At 41.7% G+C, this 19,594-nt stretch overlaps 1 protein-coding gene across 3 annotated transcripts in view; it reads left to right on the top strand.

Moving 5' to 3' along the window:
- The window catches only part of map3k15 (mitogen-activated protein kinase kinase kinase 15), a 139,665-nt gene that overhangs the window by 30,861 nt on the left and 89,210 nt on the right, over positions 1-19,594 (top strand). For all 3 annotated transcript variants that reach the window (XM_060833457.1, XM_060833458.1, XM_060833459.1), the window contains exons 2-3: positions 9,487-9,626; positions 18,194-18,390. In XM_060833457.1, coding sequence (XP_060689440.1) covers positions 9,487-9,626; positions 18,194-18,390 — 337 coding nt within the window. The remainder of the gene's footprint in view (positions 1-9,486; positions 9,627-18,193; positions 18,391-19,594) is intronic.

Genomic DNA, 19,594 nt, shown 5'->3' with positions numbered 1-19,594 from the left:
TCCCATGTATTTTTTAAATATCTCTCCTCTCACCTTAAAAATGTGCCATTTAATCTTGAAATCCTTCACCATAGGGAGAAGGCAACTGCCATTAACTCTACCCATACCCCTTTATATTATTTTATAAACTTCTGTATCAAGAAAGGACTGCAAGACAAGTTAGCTACCGATGGGAAGTTTGCTGTGCAGATTGACTAGGTATAGGTGGACTCTGCCGGGTGTTGGCAAATGTATGGCATGTTGAGGGGATTCAGGAGAATTGTTTCTTTTGTAAGGAGCTACTGAATCATGTGACTGACCTATTTCAGGTAACAGATGCCTACTTGAGGAAAAGCAAACTTGCTTCAAGCTTGCGTAGGAACATTTGCACTGATGGAGCAGCCTCCCTGATGGGGAAGTCAAAGGATTTGTCAGTCAGTTAAAAGAGCAAAGTCCTGACATTCAGATTTCACATTGCATCGTCTACCGTGAAGCTCTTGTAGCCAAATTAATGCCACCCGAGAGAGCTGCAGTATTACAGCAAGCTATGAAAATCACGAAGGATATAGAATCATGGCTTGCTTCAAATCGCATTTGTTCACTGTTTCATGTGCAGTGATGAGGGCTGAGCATGAGAGTTTGCTGTTAAACACTGAGGTGTGGTGGTTATTGCAGGGGAAGGTTCTCTCCCATATTCATGAGAAATGACAGAGTTTTCAACATTATATGAACTGCCTTCTAAAGAACTACTATCTGATGATTAATGGTGGGCAAAGCTGGAATTTCTGTCAGACAGTTTCATCCATCTGAATGAGCCAAATGCGAAAATGCAGAGGGGGGGGGGGAGCGGGCGGGAGTAAGATGACTCTGACCATCATGAATAAGCTTAAAACTGGGCCTTTGGCAAGAGACATTGGCAGGAGATTCACTTGAGATGTTTCCAGTGGCATCATTGACTGCAGATGCAGCCTCACGTTCAAACATCTTAAAGTCCTGCAAGAGGTTCAAATTCGACTTTCATCTCAAATAATATGGAAAGCTGTCACTAGATCCATTTAGTTGACTACCTTCTGATTCATACAAAAGCTGACATGCACAGGAAATGAGGAATATGCAGAAGTCTGGATGGACTGCACAATGAAGCTGAAGTTTTGTGAGGTATATTTGTATGGCTGACCCGAGCATGTGAATATCCTAAGGCCATGCCCTTGCAGTACTCTTGCTGTTTGCAACAATATATCTCTGCAGGCTAGTGTGGCTGAAATGGTGAGCTGGTCTGAGAGCAGGCATGATGGTGTGGTGAAGCTGGTGGTTTGCCAGTGTCCATTTGAGTGGCTGAAGGTTTGAAGAGAATAGTGCCGATGCAAGGATGTTATTGTGAAAAAGATGGATGAGACAAGCATTTAGTACTCACCAGCTTTCTTTTACGTGTTGAGAATTTGCATGGTCTCGTTCTTTTGGGAAAGAGGGAGGAATTTGAAATGGTGTATATAAACAGGGTGAATTTTAGTGTGATTTAAATGTCTGGCAAAGAAGAACATCTCTCTGGTCCTCTTTTACCTGTCTTCCTTGAATGTTCTAAACTACTTCCCAGACTAGTTGACCATTAACTGGCTGTGTGGTTTGTATGGTTGTTTCTATTTTTATGATTAGTCTGTCTCAAAAGAAAATGAAATAAGAGGTTTAGCATGGTGGCTGACAAGCTGCGGTATTGAGTTGTAAGATTTGGGGAGCATGTTTCTTTGCTGTAAAGCCAGAGCATTGCTCGCTGTTGCAACTGTTGGTTCTGGGGAATTAGAATTCTGTAATGGGGCTTATTCCAGAGTTCGGTTTCTCTTGTTACACACTGGTCCAATGGTTTGCCTCCCCAAGGGAGGGTCTGGCTACTGACAATGTTGTGACGGGGCACACAAGGTGAATCCTGGCCCATTGCCCCCCAGTGATTGTAAGAAATGCTAAAGGGGGCATGACTGTCTTCAGATCCATAGCTTTACAGTAAACCATCCATCAAAACCCCTCTCCCTATGGTTTTAATAGATACCCTGTGTTATTTCTGTGAACAATAGTTGACCCAGCCTCCAGCATAACCTTTTTGCTTTATGTTCCTTGCCTCTGCAATTGTCAGGAACCTTCAGATAGATACTAATCTCCAAAGGATGTTTGCACACTATTTTGTAAGACTTTATGCATTATCACCATGCATGATGCATTTTTGATGCCACAAAAGTAACTGCGGTTAATTTGTTGTGAAAAAGAACAATTGCAAAAGAGAAGGGAGACACGATAATTGTTGCGTTGGGTTTTCCTGCCTGTTTTTGTAGGCAGTGTTTATGGTATTTTAGTTTTCTTTCTTTGTTCTTTGGGAACACCGAAAAATGTCTTTTGAAGTCAAGATCTACTGGAGTTGGAATTAAAATTCAACTTTGTTGAGTGATGAAAGATGAATGCCAGTTGGCATGCACATTAAATCTGTCCAGCTGAATAGTAGTTACTTCACTCAGAGTTTGTTCTCTGTATATTGTGCAAGCTTATGAACGGACAAATTTGGTCATGAGAATGTCCAGTCTGTATCAAATTACCCTACTGACTGTACTCAACTAGCCCACGCTTGCAAAACTCAGAACACAGGACCCAAAATTAGGTGGGTGTCTGTTATTAGACAGCATCTACTCACTAATCCAGAGTGTGCGAGGAATTACACTAATAAGCAATTTAAGATTATTACTTGACTTGCAGTGTAACTCAGTTGTACTAGCAGAAAGCCATGTATATTCATTCACAGTAAGCAGCATATGTCCAGGAATAGTGCCTTGTCCAATTAAATAGAGCTTGTGGGAAGTCTCGACCAATCAGATCCCATTTGCCAACCAATCAGCATTCTTCTCTCATACAGTTTGCATTGTTGTTCCCTTTTGAGATTTGGTTTTCTTGTATCCATCCAGATGACTGCAAGATGAAAACCATGGAGAGCGTGTGTGTTTATTCAAAAATACTCAAGTTCTATCCTACCAAGTGACTCAGATCATCTGTTAATTGGGATATGCAATGAATCACATGCATTACTATTGCACAAATGATCACACAAATAAATACAATTGAGAGAAACCATTCACTTTGTATGCAGAGAAGGGAAAGGACTTATTGACATGGTCCTTCCTTTCGTGTAATCTGAAAGAACTCACCTACAGAGATCAGTGTGAAACACGTCCATTCAATTCAAGTGAGTCCAAATGATTGCATGTTTTTTTTTAATTCACAGTAGTTCAAGATCATAATTACTGATCCTCTTTTTAATTGCAAATTTATATAACAAGCTGATTTTAAATTCCTCAGATGCCATGGTGAGTCTTGAAGTGATGTTTCCAAATGATTAGTCCAGCAGCAGATTACTGGAATAATAAAACCTGCTAATTAACGGCACTGAAACCTTGCCATAGTATGACATGTGAATGTTTTTACATTATCATTTCGGAGCTGATCTTCATCAGCTGGTATCATAGCAGTGGCTTATAAAACATCATTTTGATATTTATGTCAAAATTCATCTGTCATTTTTAGCATGGCAAGTAAAACGCAATTCCTTGTTGTGGAAGGTGTGGCATTTCTTATATGAAGGAATGAGCCTGAAAGGGTTAGTATTGAAGACTGTATTAAGCTCTTCTCTGTATACGATTGAAGAATGGGAGAATGGCTTGTTGAGTGAAGATCTATATCCATATGTCTCTCATACATCTTAGCAACCATGTCTAACTTACTAATGTAACTTGTACCCGATTGCTATCATGTTTAAGAGAAGAGTCTTTTTCTTGTCATTAACTCCATAGTGGCTTTCCTCTGCCATTGTAAACCTGAGACCCAGTCAAACAACGAGGGTGGTGGCAACAAGCAACTCCAGTGACAAACCAGTTGACATTGTAATAAGCAGCATTACTTATGAGTGGGCAGTGTTTGTGTATGAAGCAACAGACAGAGGATGGGGTGGGGTGATAGGGGTATCGGTAGAAGAGATAGATGACAAAATAATTCAAAAATAATATTAGAATAGTACTTTCCTCTTCACTTCTGTCAAACTCCACAGGCCCTGCAGAAATACTGAGAGTGGCTGTCTCATTTGCACCTATCTTAAAGCCCAAATGAGCCTAGAATGTATCTCTTGAACAGCATATTGTTGGATTGGGGCCCAGTACTTTGGTTCTGGGCCGTGTACAGTACCAGCCGCGACCTGAATTGCCTTTGCACGATTTACTGCAAGCAGCTGCAGATGGCGTAAGAGAAACAGACTGGTGGCACATGTAAATTTTTTTATTGATTTATTATGTTGACCACATGAATTTCATGAGCAGCTTCTAGGACTCTAAGACCGATTGAAGACTAAATACAATTTGAGAAACAAACTTGTAAGGAGAACTCAGCTATCTGTAAGAATAATAGGGTGGTTATGGTAGGGGATTTTAACTTTCCAAACATAGACTGGGACTGCAATTGTGTTAAACGTTTAGATGGAGAGGAATTTGTTAAGTGTGTACAAAACAATTTTCTGATTCAGTATGTGGATGTACCTCTAGAGAAGGTGAAAAACTTGACCTACTCTTGGGAAATAAGGCAGGGCAGGTGATTAGGTGTCAGTGGGGGGGCACTTTGGGGCCAGCAACCATAATTCTATTAGATTTAAAATAATGATGGAAAAGGATAGACCAGACCTAAAAGTTGAAGTTCTAAGTTGAAAAAGGCCAATTTTGACTGTATTAGGCAAGAACTTTGAAAAGCTGTTTGGGGGCAGATGTTCGCAGGTAAAGGGACAGCTGGAAAATGGAAGCCTTCAGAAATGAGATAACGAGAATCCAGAGAAAGTATATTCCTGTCAGGGTGAAAGGGAAGGTTGGGAGGTATAGGGAATTCTGGATGACTAAAGAAATTGAGGGTTTGGTTAAGAAAAAGAAGGAAGCATATGTAAGGTATAGACCGGATAGATCGAATGAATCCTTAGAAGGGTATAAAGAAAGTAGGACTATACTTAAGAGGGAAATCAGGAGGGCAAAAAAGGGGACATGAGATAGCTTTGGCAAATAGAATTAAGGAGAATCTAAAGAGAATTTACAAATACATTAAGGACAAAAGGGTAACTAGAGAGAGAATAGGGCCCCTCAAAGATCAGCAAGGCGGCCTTTGTGTGGAGCCGCAGGAGATGGGGGAAATGCTAAATGAGTATCTTGCATCAGTGTTTACTGTGAAAAGGATATGGATGAAAGAAATGTAGGGAAATAGATGGTGACACCTTGGAAAATGTCCATATTACAGAGGAGGAAGTGCTGGATGTCCTGAAACGGGTAAAGGTGGATAAATCCCCAAGACCTGATCAGGTGTACCCTGGAACTCTGTGGGCCTCTTGCTGAGATATTTGTATCATCAATAGTCACAGGTGAGGTGCCGGAAGACTGGAGGTTGGCTAACGTGGTGTCACTGTTTAAGAAGGGTGGTAAGGACAAGCCAGGGAACTATAGACCAGTGAGCCTGACGTCGGTGGTGGGCCAATTGTTGGAGGGAATCCTGAGGGACAGGATGTAAATGTATTTGGAAAGGCAAGGACTGATTCGGGATAGTCAACATGGCTTTGTGCGTGGGAAATCATGTCTCACAAACTTGATTGAGTTTTTTGAGGAAGTAACAAAGAGGATTGATGAGGGTAGAGTGGTAGATGTGATCTATATGGACTTCAGTAAGGCATTTGACAAGGTTCCCCATGGGAAACTGATTAGCAAAGTTAGATCTCACGGAATACAGGGAGAACTAGTCATTTGGATACAGAATTGGCTCAAAGGTAGAAGACAGCGGGTGATGTTGGAGGGTTGTTTTTCAGACTGGAGGCCTGTGACCAGTGGAGTGCCACAAGGATCGGTGCTGGGACCTCTACTTTTGGTCGCTTACATAAATGATTTGGATGCGAGCATAAGATGTACAGTTGGTAAGTTTACAAATGACACCAAAATTGGAGGTGTAGTGGACAGCGAAGAAGATTACCTCAGATTACAACAGGATCTGGACCAGATGGGCCAACGGGCTGAGAAGTGGCAGATGGAGTTTAATTCTGATAAATATGAGGTGCTGTATTTTGGGAAAGCCAATTTTAGCAGGACTTATACACTTAATGGTAAAGTCCTCCAGACTGAACAAAGAGACCTTGGAGTGCAGGTTCATAGCTCCTTGAAAGTGGAGTTGCAGGTAGATAGGATAGTGAAGAAGGCGTTTGGTATGTTTTCCTTCATTGGTCAGAGTACTGAGTACAGGAGTTGGGTGGTCATGTTGCTGCTGTACAGGTAATTGGTTAGGCCACTGTTGGAATATTGCGTGCAATTCTGTTCTCCTTCCTATCGGAAAGATGTTGTGAAACTTGAAAGGGTTCAGAAGAGATTTACAAGGATGTTGCCAGGGTTGGAGGATTTGAGCAATAGGGAAAGGCTGAACGGGCTGGGGCTGTTTTCTCTGGAGCGTCGAAGGCTGAGGGGTGACCTTATAGAAGTTTACAAAATCATGAAAGGCATGGACAGGGTAAATGGGCAAAGTCTTTTCCCTGGGGTTGGAGAGTCCAGAACTAGAGGGCATAGGTTTAGAGTGAGAGGGGAAAGATATAAAAGAGACTTAAGGTTCACCTTTTTCACGCAGAGGGTGGTACGTGTATGGAATGAGCTGCCTGAAGAAGTGGTGGAGGCTGGTACAATTGCAACATTTAAGAGGCATTTGGATGGGTATATGAATAGGAAGGGTTTGGAGGGTGCTGGCAGGTGGGATTAGATTGGGTTGGGATATCTGGCCAGCACGGACCGAAGGGTCTGTTTCCGTGCTGTACATCTCTCTGACTCTATCTCCCCACAAGCCATGTCCGCCTACTTAGTATTTACATTACTTGTATGTTTATACCTACACCTCCCATATAAGGTTATGGTTTTACCGGGATAAATTTAGGATCGTTTCATCAATCTTCATGAATACGTACAGAGTTTTTTTTTAGGTGATTGAGGATCTGTTCCTTCCAAATGCATTGTTTGCGGGCTTTCATTCTTTGCTCTGTCATTGTTAATTGTGTGATCCTAAGTTTCTCCTGAGGATCAGTGTATGGAAGTCATCAAGCTCTTGGCATCTTTATCACCAAAACCAAGGTACTTGTGTTTCTTCCATCTGAAATGGCACAAACTGCTCAGAGGAAGCTGGAAGAGTGCAAATTCTCTGCAGGTCTAAAATTGGTGCAGAAATCACAAAAAAAGGGAAAATATTACAAAAGGTCAGGCTTTCATCCATTTTGTTCAAAAACATAAAATGCCGTTTTTCTCCAATTTAGAACATTTCAATGATATTTAAGTGTTTAAAGATGATTTTACAGGAAAATTTAGATAATTCTGAAACAATTAGAAATTTTCAATTTTGAAAGAAATTAAGGAAGATTTCCGAAAAGACGTGCAAGAAAAAAATTGAAAATCTTCATAAAGACACTTCAGGATATAGCTTTATTAGTCAGCCATCTTTGTTGTCCAGTATTGAAAAGAAATTACAGTATTTGGAAAAAAAATTATATGCTTCACCGATGAAAACTGAACATCTAATGAAATTAAACTGATTATTAATGAAAAATTTAAATACTAATCTGTTACATTTCCAAAGAATTAGAAACCTTTCCTGCAAAAGTTTTTACATATTTAATTAAAAGGCAGAAATAATCTTGATTAAATAAAGCAGAAATAGAGGAAGATATTACATTTCAAAGCACAGTATAGAAGAGATAATACAAACTTGCTTCAGGCTTATACAAGAAGCCCAGGGAAGAACGAGTAAGCACATTTCTTTATTCTGTAAGCCTGATTGCAGCTGGTGTTTTAAAAGACAAACTATAAGAAGAGACAGATACCTTTGTGTGTTTGGACCACCATGCACCTTCATGTAAGAGCATTTGACAATTTGACTTTATATCAAATGTCAACTCGAAAACAAAGAGATCAAGATTTAACAGAAGGTTACAGTTTCCAAGCGAATCTATAGACATCTTTACACATTGTTAGATTTTGGTGATTTACAACCAGAACTAATTCAAAACAAAATTGTCAGAAATGCTGAAACATCTCTCTCTCTCTCTCTCTCTCTCAGATATGTTACAATTAAAGGAGAATACTACATTGGAAAAAAAAACTAGAATTAGCTTTATTGTCACATGCTCAAATGAATATAGTGAAAAGTGTACAAGTTGCCATTTTGGCGCCATCTTAGGTTCAAGGTCCCTAAGTAGAGCTTCTTCAGTTGCAGTTCTTAGAAAAATAGGGAAGTAACGAGTTCAGCATTGCAGATTTTAAGAATAAATTATAAAATGGAGGAAAAAATGTTCAGTATGGTAATCTTCCACCCTAGCTGGCACCTAGCCTCCCGTCCAGGCACCGGGCCTTGAGTCTAGACCACATTAGGCTTCACCTCAGGGTTCACAAGGCTGGGAGTTTGCACTGGAATCATCTTGAGACCAGCTGAGGTCACGGTGGGCCAGCAGGCCTCGATGGCTGGTGGCTACACCAGGCCAAAAGGGCTCCTCATCAGGTCTGAGTGGAGGCTGAGAATAAAATGGAAGAGGAGTGGATGGAGTGGAAGAGCTCCTGCTGAAGCACCTTACTCCACCGCCATCTTGAATCTAAAACATATGTTCTTCAAATGGTAATGAGAAGTGAAATCTGAAAGAGCACAGAGAAAATTAGGATCAGAAAACTAACCTAGCCTACCAGTCACAGAACATTGCCCAAAGTCTCCCAGAATTTCTACAATCATGCTATAAACGTACATGAAAGGCAAATTAAAGCAAGAGCATTCAGTTTTAATTTCTGGGTTGCGCTTTCTAGCCAAAAGTTTTGTCCTCTGCACGTGCCTTTATTTTCTGCACTTCACCAGAAGGCAACTTTAATCTTAGTTTTGGCTCTACCTCCAGTGGTTGAACCCTTACCCTGTGCTGCCTGCACTGGTTTTACTTGATCAGTTTCTATTTATCACGTAGCAGACCACCTTATACAGTGTTATTCGCAACCTGTCCTGTCTGACAGTGATTTCCAAAACAACTGAAAGGTTTCTCCTAACCGTTTCACCCGGACCCTTTTTTTTCCAGACTCGGTCACTCTCTTCACTCTCACACTGTCTCTCTCTCTCTCTCATTGCCGATCCTGGCTGACCTGTGCCAGACCCACAGTAGGCTAATTGTCCTGCCCTTCAAGCCACTTGGATGGATAAAGGAAAGAAGACCAACTGCCTAATTTCTCAAGGGATGGACAGTCAAATAGTATCATTGCCAGCAGCACCCAAATCCAGACTTAATATATAAATACGCAACACATTGAAAAAAAATTGTAATTTTATCATAATCTATTAAAAGTAATTTAATGAACACTAAGTGTGCTGTATTGAGCGATATTTTTCTAGCTATTAGCAGATAATAATACAGGCTGTAATGTGTGCTCATTAATCAGTGACCCTGCTCTTGTTTTACAGACATTGCTGTGGTGGACATGAGCGACGTGTTCCGGCAGCCAACTCTGTTTTACCATCTGAGTATACGAGAAAGCTTTGGCATGACAAACAGTGTCATTCTCTACCACAACACTGACCTGGAGACTGCTCAATCACTCAAGGTTACCCCCAACATGTTTTTTCATATTTTCTCACTTATTTATTTCTGATCTATTTTCACTGCCAAGTATATTTGGTTTATGTCTGAATTGATCAGCCATCTCAAATTAAAGCTGTTTCTTTCTTTCTTTCCTTTTGAAACATCATCAAAATGAATTTTATCTTTCAATAACCAGAAGTCAGCTTCTGATTCTATTATTTTGACCAATGTACAAGATTTTGGAGCTTAACCATTTGCAAATAACATGGAATGATATAATTACCTAACATTGATAGATGAACTGCTCAGCTTGGACCATTTTCCTGATGAAGGGCTTTTGTCCAAAACGTTGATTTTACTGCTCCTCGGATGCTGCTTGAACTGCTGTGCTTTTCCAGCACCACTCTAGTCTAGACTCTGGTTTCCAGCATCTGCAGTCATTGTTTTTACCATAACTAATCTGCCAAGTGTAGTCTTGCCAAAAGCCTTGCTGAAGTCCATGTAGACTACATGAACTGTACAACCCTCATCAATCCTCCTTTTTCCGTCCTCAAAAAGTTCAAATTAGTTAGACATAATCTTCCCACGCTGACTATCTTTGAATACCCCTTTCTGCTTCAGTAGCAGTTTATTCAGAACTCGTTCCGATAATCTCTGCATTCGAGATTTGACACACTGGACTGTAATTAATTGTTCTGTCCCTCCCTTTCATTTTAGAAAGGTACAGTATTAATGGCCCTCTAACCCTCCAGCACTAAACCTGTATCCAATGAAAATTGGACAACAATAGTGATTATTTCCTTCTATTTTTCCCTTTTGGCTTATTTTCACAGATGGTTAGCATTTCTAATGGCTTTATTGGTTTATCCTCTTTCATGTATGCTAATCCATTCATATTTCCTCTCTCTCCATGCTAATCATATCTAATGTATCAAACATTTCTCTTTAACTATGATATCTGTGTTGTTCTCCCCCACTCTTTTGTGAACAATAGAGTTGTATCTCAAAATCAAATGTCCATGATTCCTCCATATATATCTGTGGATTTAACTTGTTTCCAGATGTTTAAACTTAATAATTTGATCAGTAAGACTAGCCTGCCCTAAATAATGATGATCATTTTCATAAGTAAGCACTTTCCCTTGGCTCTGTCATTTTCACTACACCCATTGTCAGTCATGTAATCCCCTGGGAGAGCCATAATGGACAAGCAGCCTGTAAGGATAAATATCCTCTTCAGAAGTCTTCTCTGACTCCCTCAGACCATCAATATCCATCTCAATGATTGTGTGGATCATGACATTTGTTAAGACTTATTTACCTCTGGGTTAAGATACAATTGGGATGGGGGAATGGATGTTGTCATTTGAAAAGAAAGAGTAGTTAGAGCCAGGATTCACTGTTTAAAATCTAAGGTTTGATTATGTACGTAGACACACATGCACTTCTTCACAAGATTGCAAGATTACTTGATCAAAAATTGGTTAAAAATCCAAATGAACACTTTGTATTTGATATAAAATCACCACCAGCTCTATGCTTTCAAAGAGAAAATAAATCAAAGTGCAAATCATGATCTCCAAACATGGGCAACAATATAGAATTGCAAAGAATCTAACAATGAATCGATTTCATTTTTGTCACCTCAAAGAAAAATGTCTGATCAGAGACCCATGGTGGATTAGTTTTTGAATTGTCTGCTGGCTTTTAGAGTTGTCATTTTTCCTGCGTCCTAGCAGGGGTGTAATACACTTTATCCAATTATCATATGTAGTAACATTTGGGGAATGATTATAACCAGTAACCAAGCCACAACTGTGCATTTTTCACTCCCTTTGAAATCAAATTTCACACCCTCCATGTCTTTATCTTGAATGGCAAATTAACTTGTAATGCTGATGTTATTTGTTGTATCTTCGCTGTAATAATAGTTTACCTGACAATTTTAACTGGATTGCTAGAATTGCTTAACTGGTTTGCAAACTTCCTCTGGGGAAAGAAACCCACCATGCTTTAAAGTGCCTGTTTTAAATGTGCCTCCATTGCTGCCGGAGTCTCTAAATGATCTTTGGAAGTGGCCAAAAAGCCCCTCAGCTGCTTTCTGTTGGCTGCAGTGACATTTTTCACGTTGCATCAAATGTTCTTTTCCTTGTTGTTTGCACCTGAGAGGATGTTAAAGATTGACTGCTTGAGGCAAGTGCTGGAAGAGTTACTATCTGTCTTCACATGACATGCCATTACTTATTATGACACTGGAATGGTAAGAAAGAGGAGAGAAGGTAAGTGCTGGCAGGGAATGTATGATCATCAGTTTGTGTGTGTGTGTGTGTGTGTGTGTGTGTGTGTGTCTGTGTGTGTGTGTGTCTGTGTGTGTGTCTGTGTGTGTGTGTGTGTGTCTGTGTGTGTGTGTGTGTGTGTCTGTGTGTCTGTGTCTGTGTGTGTGTGTCTGTGTGTTACACATACCAGCAAATATAAAGTTGTTTTATAGTTTGTAAAATATCAATGCAGTGACTACACAAGGGTAACATGTAGCTGGTGGGAAACAGGAAGCAGTATAAAGACTGGGCTTGAAGAGGCAGTTTACAATCAAATCCAATCTTATTTTAAGAGCGATAATCTGGATGTAACATAGTTGTACATAAGTCTGTCTGGGATCTTATTCAGGTGTAATCCATAACTCAGTAGGTCTCAACCATGGCTCAGTTGGTAGAGTATGAGGCTGTGAGTCAGAAAACCAGAGTGTCGGGACAACTAGAAGTCTTGAGCATGAGAACCTGACTCCTTAATGTAGGTCTGAGAGAATGCTGCAGAGTTGGAACTGTCTTATTTCAGAACAGACAGTAATCAGATGTTTTGTCGACACATGAAGGTGGTTATAGAAGACATCATGAAACGTTTCTGAAGAGGAGCAAGGACGTTCCCTTCAGCAGCCTGGTCAATATTTATCCCTCAAACTACTTCACAAAAAATACATTATCTGGTCACAGCAACATTGCAGGCAGTTGGTGCTTGCTGTGCACAAATTTCCTGCCACATTTTCTCCTATAACAGAATAACTGCACTTTGAAAAATAAGTCTTTTAAAGCACTTTGAAATGCCCTGTATATTGTTCTACTAATGCAAGTTTTTATTTTTCCTCCTTCTATGGTTGGCCATCTTGGGCAAAACAAATCAGGCAGCTAAAACCACCAAACTCACATAAAAATACTTCCAAGTCCATTTTCAAACATCCACTGCCTTGCGGCCATACCCATTTAAGGGAAAGGCTTTGGGAGTAAGCTCTGAGGATAAATCCGGAGCTGGAGTCCCTAAGGCAGCCTGAGGTTGTCTTCAACCTTCTTCTGGCAACTCCTCCACGACACTGGTGCAGAGCTGTGTCGTCCCATGCCCTTCCCTTGGACAACAGGCATGGAGAGGGGAGAGTTACTGCATGGGTAACTGCTGGTCTTCCAGACAACCTTGCCCAGGCCTGCGCCCTGGCGAGGACTCTCCAGTGTTACCTCACCGTAGTAGCAAAACTTCCCAGCTGCAGATCCATGGTCTCGCGACACTAACAACGCCACCAAGTCCAACTGAAGTTATCACTTGTTGTTCTAAATGATAAATAGTTATTCACACCAGCTTGCAGACCTGCCAGACCTGGCCTTTGTTTTTGAAGGAACTCACTTTTGCTTTACGAAGCAGAAAAATAAATTGGCTTGTGATAGACAAGTTACAAGGGTGACATTATTAGCATTGTTTGAAAATAATGGTATTTTTACCTCAGATACTTTGATACAGAGAAGAGGTGTAAGGTTTAGTGCCCATTTCCAGGCACTTGCATAACTGTTAAGCCGCAAGTGGCACAATTGAATGCCACATCACCTTAGTGCAATTTATGTTGTTGGAGCTGAAGTGAGTTCAGAGCCAAGGCCTAGAAGTCTTATTGCAAGCTTCAGGTTGTAAAGTCTTGACTCTGGATTTGCAATTGATTGAGGACCTTTTCATACTTCCCCGTTCACATTAGAGTCATGGCGTCATAGAGATATACAGCACAGAAATAGACCTTTCAGTCCAACCCAACCTTGCTGACTAGATATCCTAACCCAATCTCATCCCACCTGCCAGCACCGGGCCCATATCCCTCCAAACCCTTCCCAATTCATATACCCATCCAAATGCCTCTTAAATGTTGCAATTGTACCAGCCTCCACCACTTCCTCTGGCAGCTCATTCCATACATGTACCATCCTCTGTGTGAAAAAGTTGCCCCTTTGGTTTCTTTAATATCTTTCCCCTCTCACCCCAAACCTATGCCCTCTTGTTCTGGACTCCCCGACCCCAGGGAAAAGACTTTGTCTATTTATCCTATCCATGCCCCTCATAATTTTGTAAACCTCCATAAAGTCACCCCTCAGCCTCTGACGCTCCAGGAAAACAGCCCCAGCCTGTTCACCTCTCTCTGTAGATACTCCAATCCTGGCAACATCCTTGTAAATCTTTTCTGAACACTTTCAAGTTTCACAACATCTTTCCGATAGGAAGGAGACCAGAATTGCACGCAATATTCCAACAGAGGCCTAACCAATGTCCTGTACAGCCGCAACATGACCACCCAACTCCTGTGCTCAATACTCTGACCAATAAAGGAAAGCATACCAAATGCCTTCTTCAATATCCTATCTACCTACAACTCCACTTTCAAGGAGCTATGAACCTGGACTCCAAGGTCTCCTGTTCAGCAACACTCCTTAGGACTTTATCATTAAGTGCATAAATCCTGCTAAGATTTGCTTTCCCAAAATGCAGCACCTCGCATTTATCTGAATTAAACTCCATCTGCCACTTCTCAGCCCATTGGCCCATCTGGTCCAGATCCTGTTGTAATCTGAGGTACCCCTCTTCGCTGTCCACTACATCTCCAATTTTGGTGTCATCTGCAAATTTACGAACTGTACCTCTAATGCTCGCATCCAAATCATTTCTGTAAATGACAAAAAGTAGAAGACCAGCACCGATCCTTGTGGCACTCCATTGGTCACAGGGCTCCAGTCTGAAAAACAACCCTCCACCACCACCCTCTGTCTTCTACCTTTGAGCCAGTTCTGTATCCAAATGGCTAGTTCTCACAGAAGTCTGTGAGATCTAACCTTGCTAATCAGTCTCCCATGGGGAACCTTGTATAACGCCTTACTGAAGTCCATATAGATCACATCTACTGCTCTGCCCTCATCAATCCTCTTTGTTACTTCCTCAAAAACTCAATCAAGTTTGTGAGACATGATTTCCCATGCACAAAGCCATGTTGACTATTCCGAATCAGTCCTTGCCTTTCCAAATACATATACATCCTGTCCCTCAGGATTCCCTCCAACAACTTGCCCACCACCGACGTCAGGCTCATTGGTCTATAGTCCCTGACTTGTCTTTACTGCCCTTCTTAAACAGTGGCACCACATTTGCCAACCTCCAGTGTTCCAGCACCTCACCTGTGACTATCGATGATACAAATATCTCAGCAAGAGGCCCAGCAATCACTTTCTCTAGCTTCCCACAAGTTCTTGGGTACACCTGATCAGATCCTGGGGATTTATCCACCTTTAACCATTTCAAGACATCTTGCACTTCCTCCTCTGTAATCTGGACATTTTGCAAGATGTCACCATCTATTTCCCTACAGTCTATATCTTCCATATCCTTTTCCACAGTAAACACTGATGCAAAAAATTCATTTAGTAGCTCCCCCATTTTCTGTGCCTCCACACAAAGGCTGCCTTGCTGATCTTTGAGGGGCCCTATTCTCTCCCTAGTTACCATTTTGTCTTTAATGTATTTGTAAAAACCCTTTGGATTCTCCTTAATTCTATTTGCCAAAGCTATCTCATGTCCCCATTTTGCCCTCTGATTTTCCTCTTAAGTATACTCCTACTTTCTTTATACTCTGAGGTTTCACTCAATCTATCTTGTTTATACCTGACATATGCTTCCTTCTTTTTCTTAACCAAACCCTCAATTTCTTTAGTCATCCAGCACTCCCTATACCTACCAGCCTTCCCTTTCACCCTAACAGGAATATACTTTCTCTGGATTCTTGTTATCTCATTTCTGAAGGCTTCCCCTTTACCTGCGAACAACTGCCTCCAATCAGCTTTTGAAAGTTCTTGCCAAATACTGTCAAAATTTGCCTTTCTCCAATTTAGAACGTCAACTTTTAGATCTGGTCTATCCTTTCCCTTCACTATTTTAAAACAAATAGAATTATGGTCACTGGCCCCAAAGTGCCCACCCACTGACTCTTCAGTCACCTGCCCTGCCTTATTTCCCAAGAGTAGGTCAGGTTTTGCACCTTCTCTAGAAGTTACATCCACATACTGATTCAGAAAATTGTCTTGTACACACTTAACAAATTCCTCTCCATCTAAACCTTTAACACTATGGCAGTCCCACTCTATGTTTGGAAAGTTAAAATCCCCTACCATAACTACCCTATTATTCTGACAGATAGCTGAGATCTCCTTACAAGTTTGTTTCTCAATTTCCCTCTGACTATTGGGGGGTCTATAATACAATCCCAATAAGGTGATCATCCCTTTCTTATTTCTCAGTTCCACCCAAATAACTTCCCTGAATGTATTTCCAGGAATATCCTCCCTCAGTACAGCTGTAATGCGATCCCTAATCAAAAATGCCACTCCCCTTCCTCTCTTGCCTCCCTTTCTATCTTTCCTGTAGCATTTGTATCCTGGAATATTCAGCTGCCAGTCCTGCCCACCCGAGCCATGTTTCAGTAATTTCTATGATATCCCAGTCGCATGTTCCTAACCATGCCCTGAGTTCATCTGCCTTCCCTGTTAGGCCCCTTGCATTGAAATAAGTGCATTTTAATATACTAGTCCTACCTTGTCCCTGCCTGCCCTGACTGTTTGACTCACTTCTGTTCTCAGCTGTACCCATCTCAGATTGATCTCTTTCCTCACTATCTCCCTGGGTCCAACCCCCCCCCCCCGCCACCTTACTAGTTTAAATCCTCCTAAGCAGTTCTCGCAAATCCACCACTTGCTCTGGCAGCTTATTCCATATACGTACCACCCTATGCATGAAAACGTTGCCCCTTAGGTCTCTTTTATATCTTACCCCTCTCACCCTAAACATTTGCCCTCTAGTTCTGGACTCACCCACCCCTGGGGAAAAGACTTTGTCTATTTATCCCGTCAATGCCCCTCATGATGTTATAAACCTCTATAATGTCACCTCTCTGCCTCCAATTCCCCAATCTATTCAGCCTCTCCATATAGCTCAAATCCTCCAACCCTAGCAACATCCTTGTAAATCTTTTCTGAACCCTTTCAAGTTTCACAAGATCTGTCCAATAGGAAGGAGACCAGAATTGCACGCAATATTCCAACAGTAGCCTATCCAATGTCTTGTACAGCTGCAATTTACTTCCCAACTCCTGTACTCAGTACTCTGACCAATGTAGGAAAGCATTCCAAATGCCTTCTTTGCTATCCTATCTACCCGTGACTCCACTTTCAAGGAGCTATGAACCTGGACTCCAAGGTCTCTTTGTTCAGTAACACTCCCAAAGACATTACCATTAAGTGTATAAGTCCTGCTAAGATGTGCTTTCCCAAAATGCAGCACCTCACATTTATCTAAATTAAACTCCATCTGCCACTTCTCAGCCCATTGGCCAATCTGATCATGATCCTGTTGTAATCTGAGGTATCCTTCTTCGCTGTCCATGACACCACCAATTTTGGTGTCATCATCTGCAGACTTACTAACTGTACCTCTTATGCTCATATCCAAAGCATTTATATAAATGATGAAAAATAGTGGACCCAGCACCGATCCTTAGCACTCCACTGGTCGCAGGCCTCCAGTCTGAAAAACAACCCTCCACCACCACCCTCTGTCTTCTACCTTTGAGCCAGTTCTGTATCCAAATGGCTGGTTCTCACGGAAGTCTGTGAGATCTAACCTTGCTAACCAGTCTCCCATGAGAAAACTTGTCGAACGCCTTACCGAAGTCCATATAGATCACACCTACTGCTCTGCCCTCATCAATCCTCTTTGTTATTTCTTCAAAAACTCAATCAAGTTTGTGACACATGATTTCCCATGCACAAAGCCATGCTGACTATCCCTAATTAGTCCTTGCCTTTCCAAATACATGTACATCCTATCCCTCAGGATTCCCTCCAACAACTTGCCCACCACCGAGGTCAGGCTCACTGGTCTATAGTTCCCTGGCTTGTCCTTACCACTTTCTTAAATAGTGGCACCACGTTAGCCAACTTCCAGTCTTCCAGCACATCACCTGTGACTATTGATGATACAAATATCTCAGCAAGAGGTCCAGCAATCACTTCTCTAACTTCCCACAGAGTTCTAGGGTACACCTGATCAGGTCCTGGGGATTTATCCACGTTAATGCATTTCAAGACATCCAGCACTTCCTCCTCTGCAATATGGACATTTTTCAAGATGTCACCATCTATTTCCCTACATTCTATATCTTCGATTTACTTTTCATTCTGCTCACTGATTTCACTGTCCTCCAATCACTTTGTAAATTGACTGAAAGATGTATTTTCTTTTTGCCAGGCTGCCAGCAGAAGCTATCATTTCATCCCCTACGTGACAACCACCAACAACGATTACCTGTGCTGTGAGAATGATTTTCAACGGAGAGTCTCTGAGTACTTGCAACCAAATTGGGACATCTTACTGGGACCTTTCTGCCAGCCATTGGTGGAGAAATTTACCAGTCTTCTAAAAGATATTGAAGTTACCCCTTCATGGTACTGTCTTTCATATGACTAAGAATATTTACTTAACCTTCAACTTGATGTGTTAATTGAAAGTATGGAATGGGAGAAGTGTAGAAATTAGAACCGCCTCAAACAAAAGTCAACGTGATGTGGCAAGAGACTTGCATTTTTTCAGGGGCACCATGTCTCGAGCATAGAATCGTAGAATCCCCACAGCGTAGTTGTAGGCTGTTCGGCCATTGAGTCCACACTAACCATCCAAAGAGCCATCCAGACCCACCTGCTACCCTATTCCTGTAACCTTGTATTTCCCATGGTGAATCCACCTAACCTGCACATCCGTGAATGCCACGGTCAATTTAGCATAGCCGGTCCATCTAACCTGCACAACTTTGGACTGTGGGAGGAAACCAGAGCACCCGGAGGAAACACAGTTGGATACAGGGAGAACGTGTAAACTCCACACAGACAGTCGTCCGAGAGTGGAATTGAACCCTGGTTCCTGGTGCTGTGAGCCACTGAGCCATTATGTCAACCTTACCTGTCAAACTGTGAGGAATGTCCACATTACTGATGTGTGAAAATTCCAGTGAACTGTTTCATTTTAATTTGAGTCATAGAATCATAGAGATGCACAGCACAGAAACAAACACTTTGGTCCAACTTGTCCATAGAACATAGAAAAATACAGCGCAGCACAGGCCCTTCGGCCCTCGATGTTGCACCGACCAAAGCCTACCTAACCTACACTAGCCCAATAACCTCCATATGCTTATCCAATGCCCGCTGAAATGACCATAAAGAGGGAGAGTCCACCACTGCTACTGGCAGGGCATTCCATGAACTCACAACCCGCTGAGTAAAGAATCTACCCCTAACATCTGTCCTATATCTACCACCCCTTAATTTGAAGCTGTGTCCCCTAGTAATACCTGACTCCATTAGCGGTAAAAGTTCTCACTGTCAACCCTATCTAAACCCCTAATCATCTTGTACACCTCTATCAAATCTCCCCTAAACCTTCTTTTCTCCAATGAGAACAGCCCCAAGTGCCTCAGCCTTTCCTCATACGATCTTCCTACTATGCCAGGCAACATCCTAGTAAACCTCCTCTGCACCCGTTCCAGTGCCTCCACGTCCTTCCTATTGTATGGCGACCAAAACTGCACACAATACTCCAGATGAGGCCGCACCAGAGTCTTACACAACTGCAACATGACCTCAGGACTCCGGA

Source organism: Hemiscyllium ocellatum, chromosome 12 (genome assembly GCF_020745735.1).
Source record: "Hemiscyllium ocellatum isolate sHemOce1 chromosome 12, sHemOce1.pat.X.cur, whole genome shotgun sequence".
Classification (NCBI taxonomy): Eukaryota; Metazoa; Chordata; class Chondrichthyes; order Orectolobiformes; family Hemiscylliidae; genus Hemiscyllium; species Hemiscyllium ocellatum.
The sequence above is the reverse complement of the archived record's forward strand: the minus strand, read 5'-3'. Positions and strand labels throughout refer to the sequence as shown.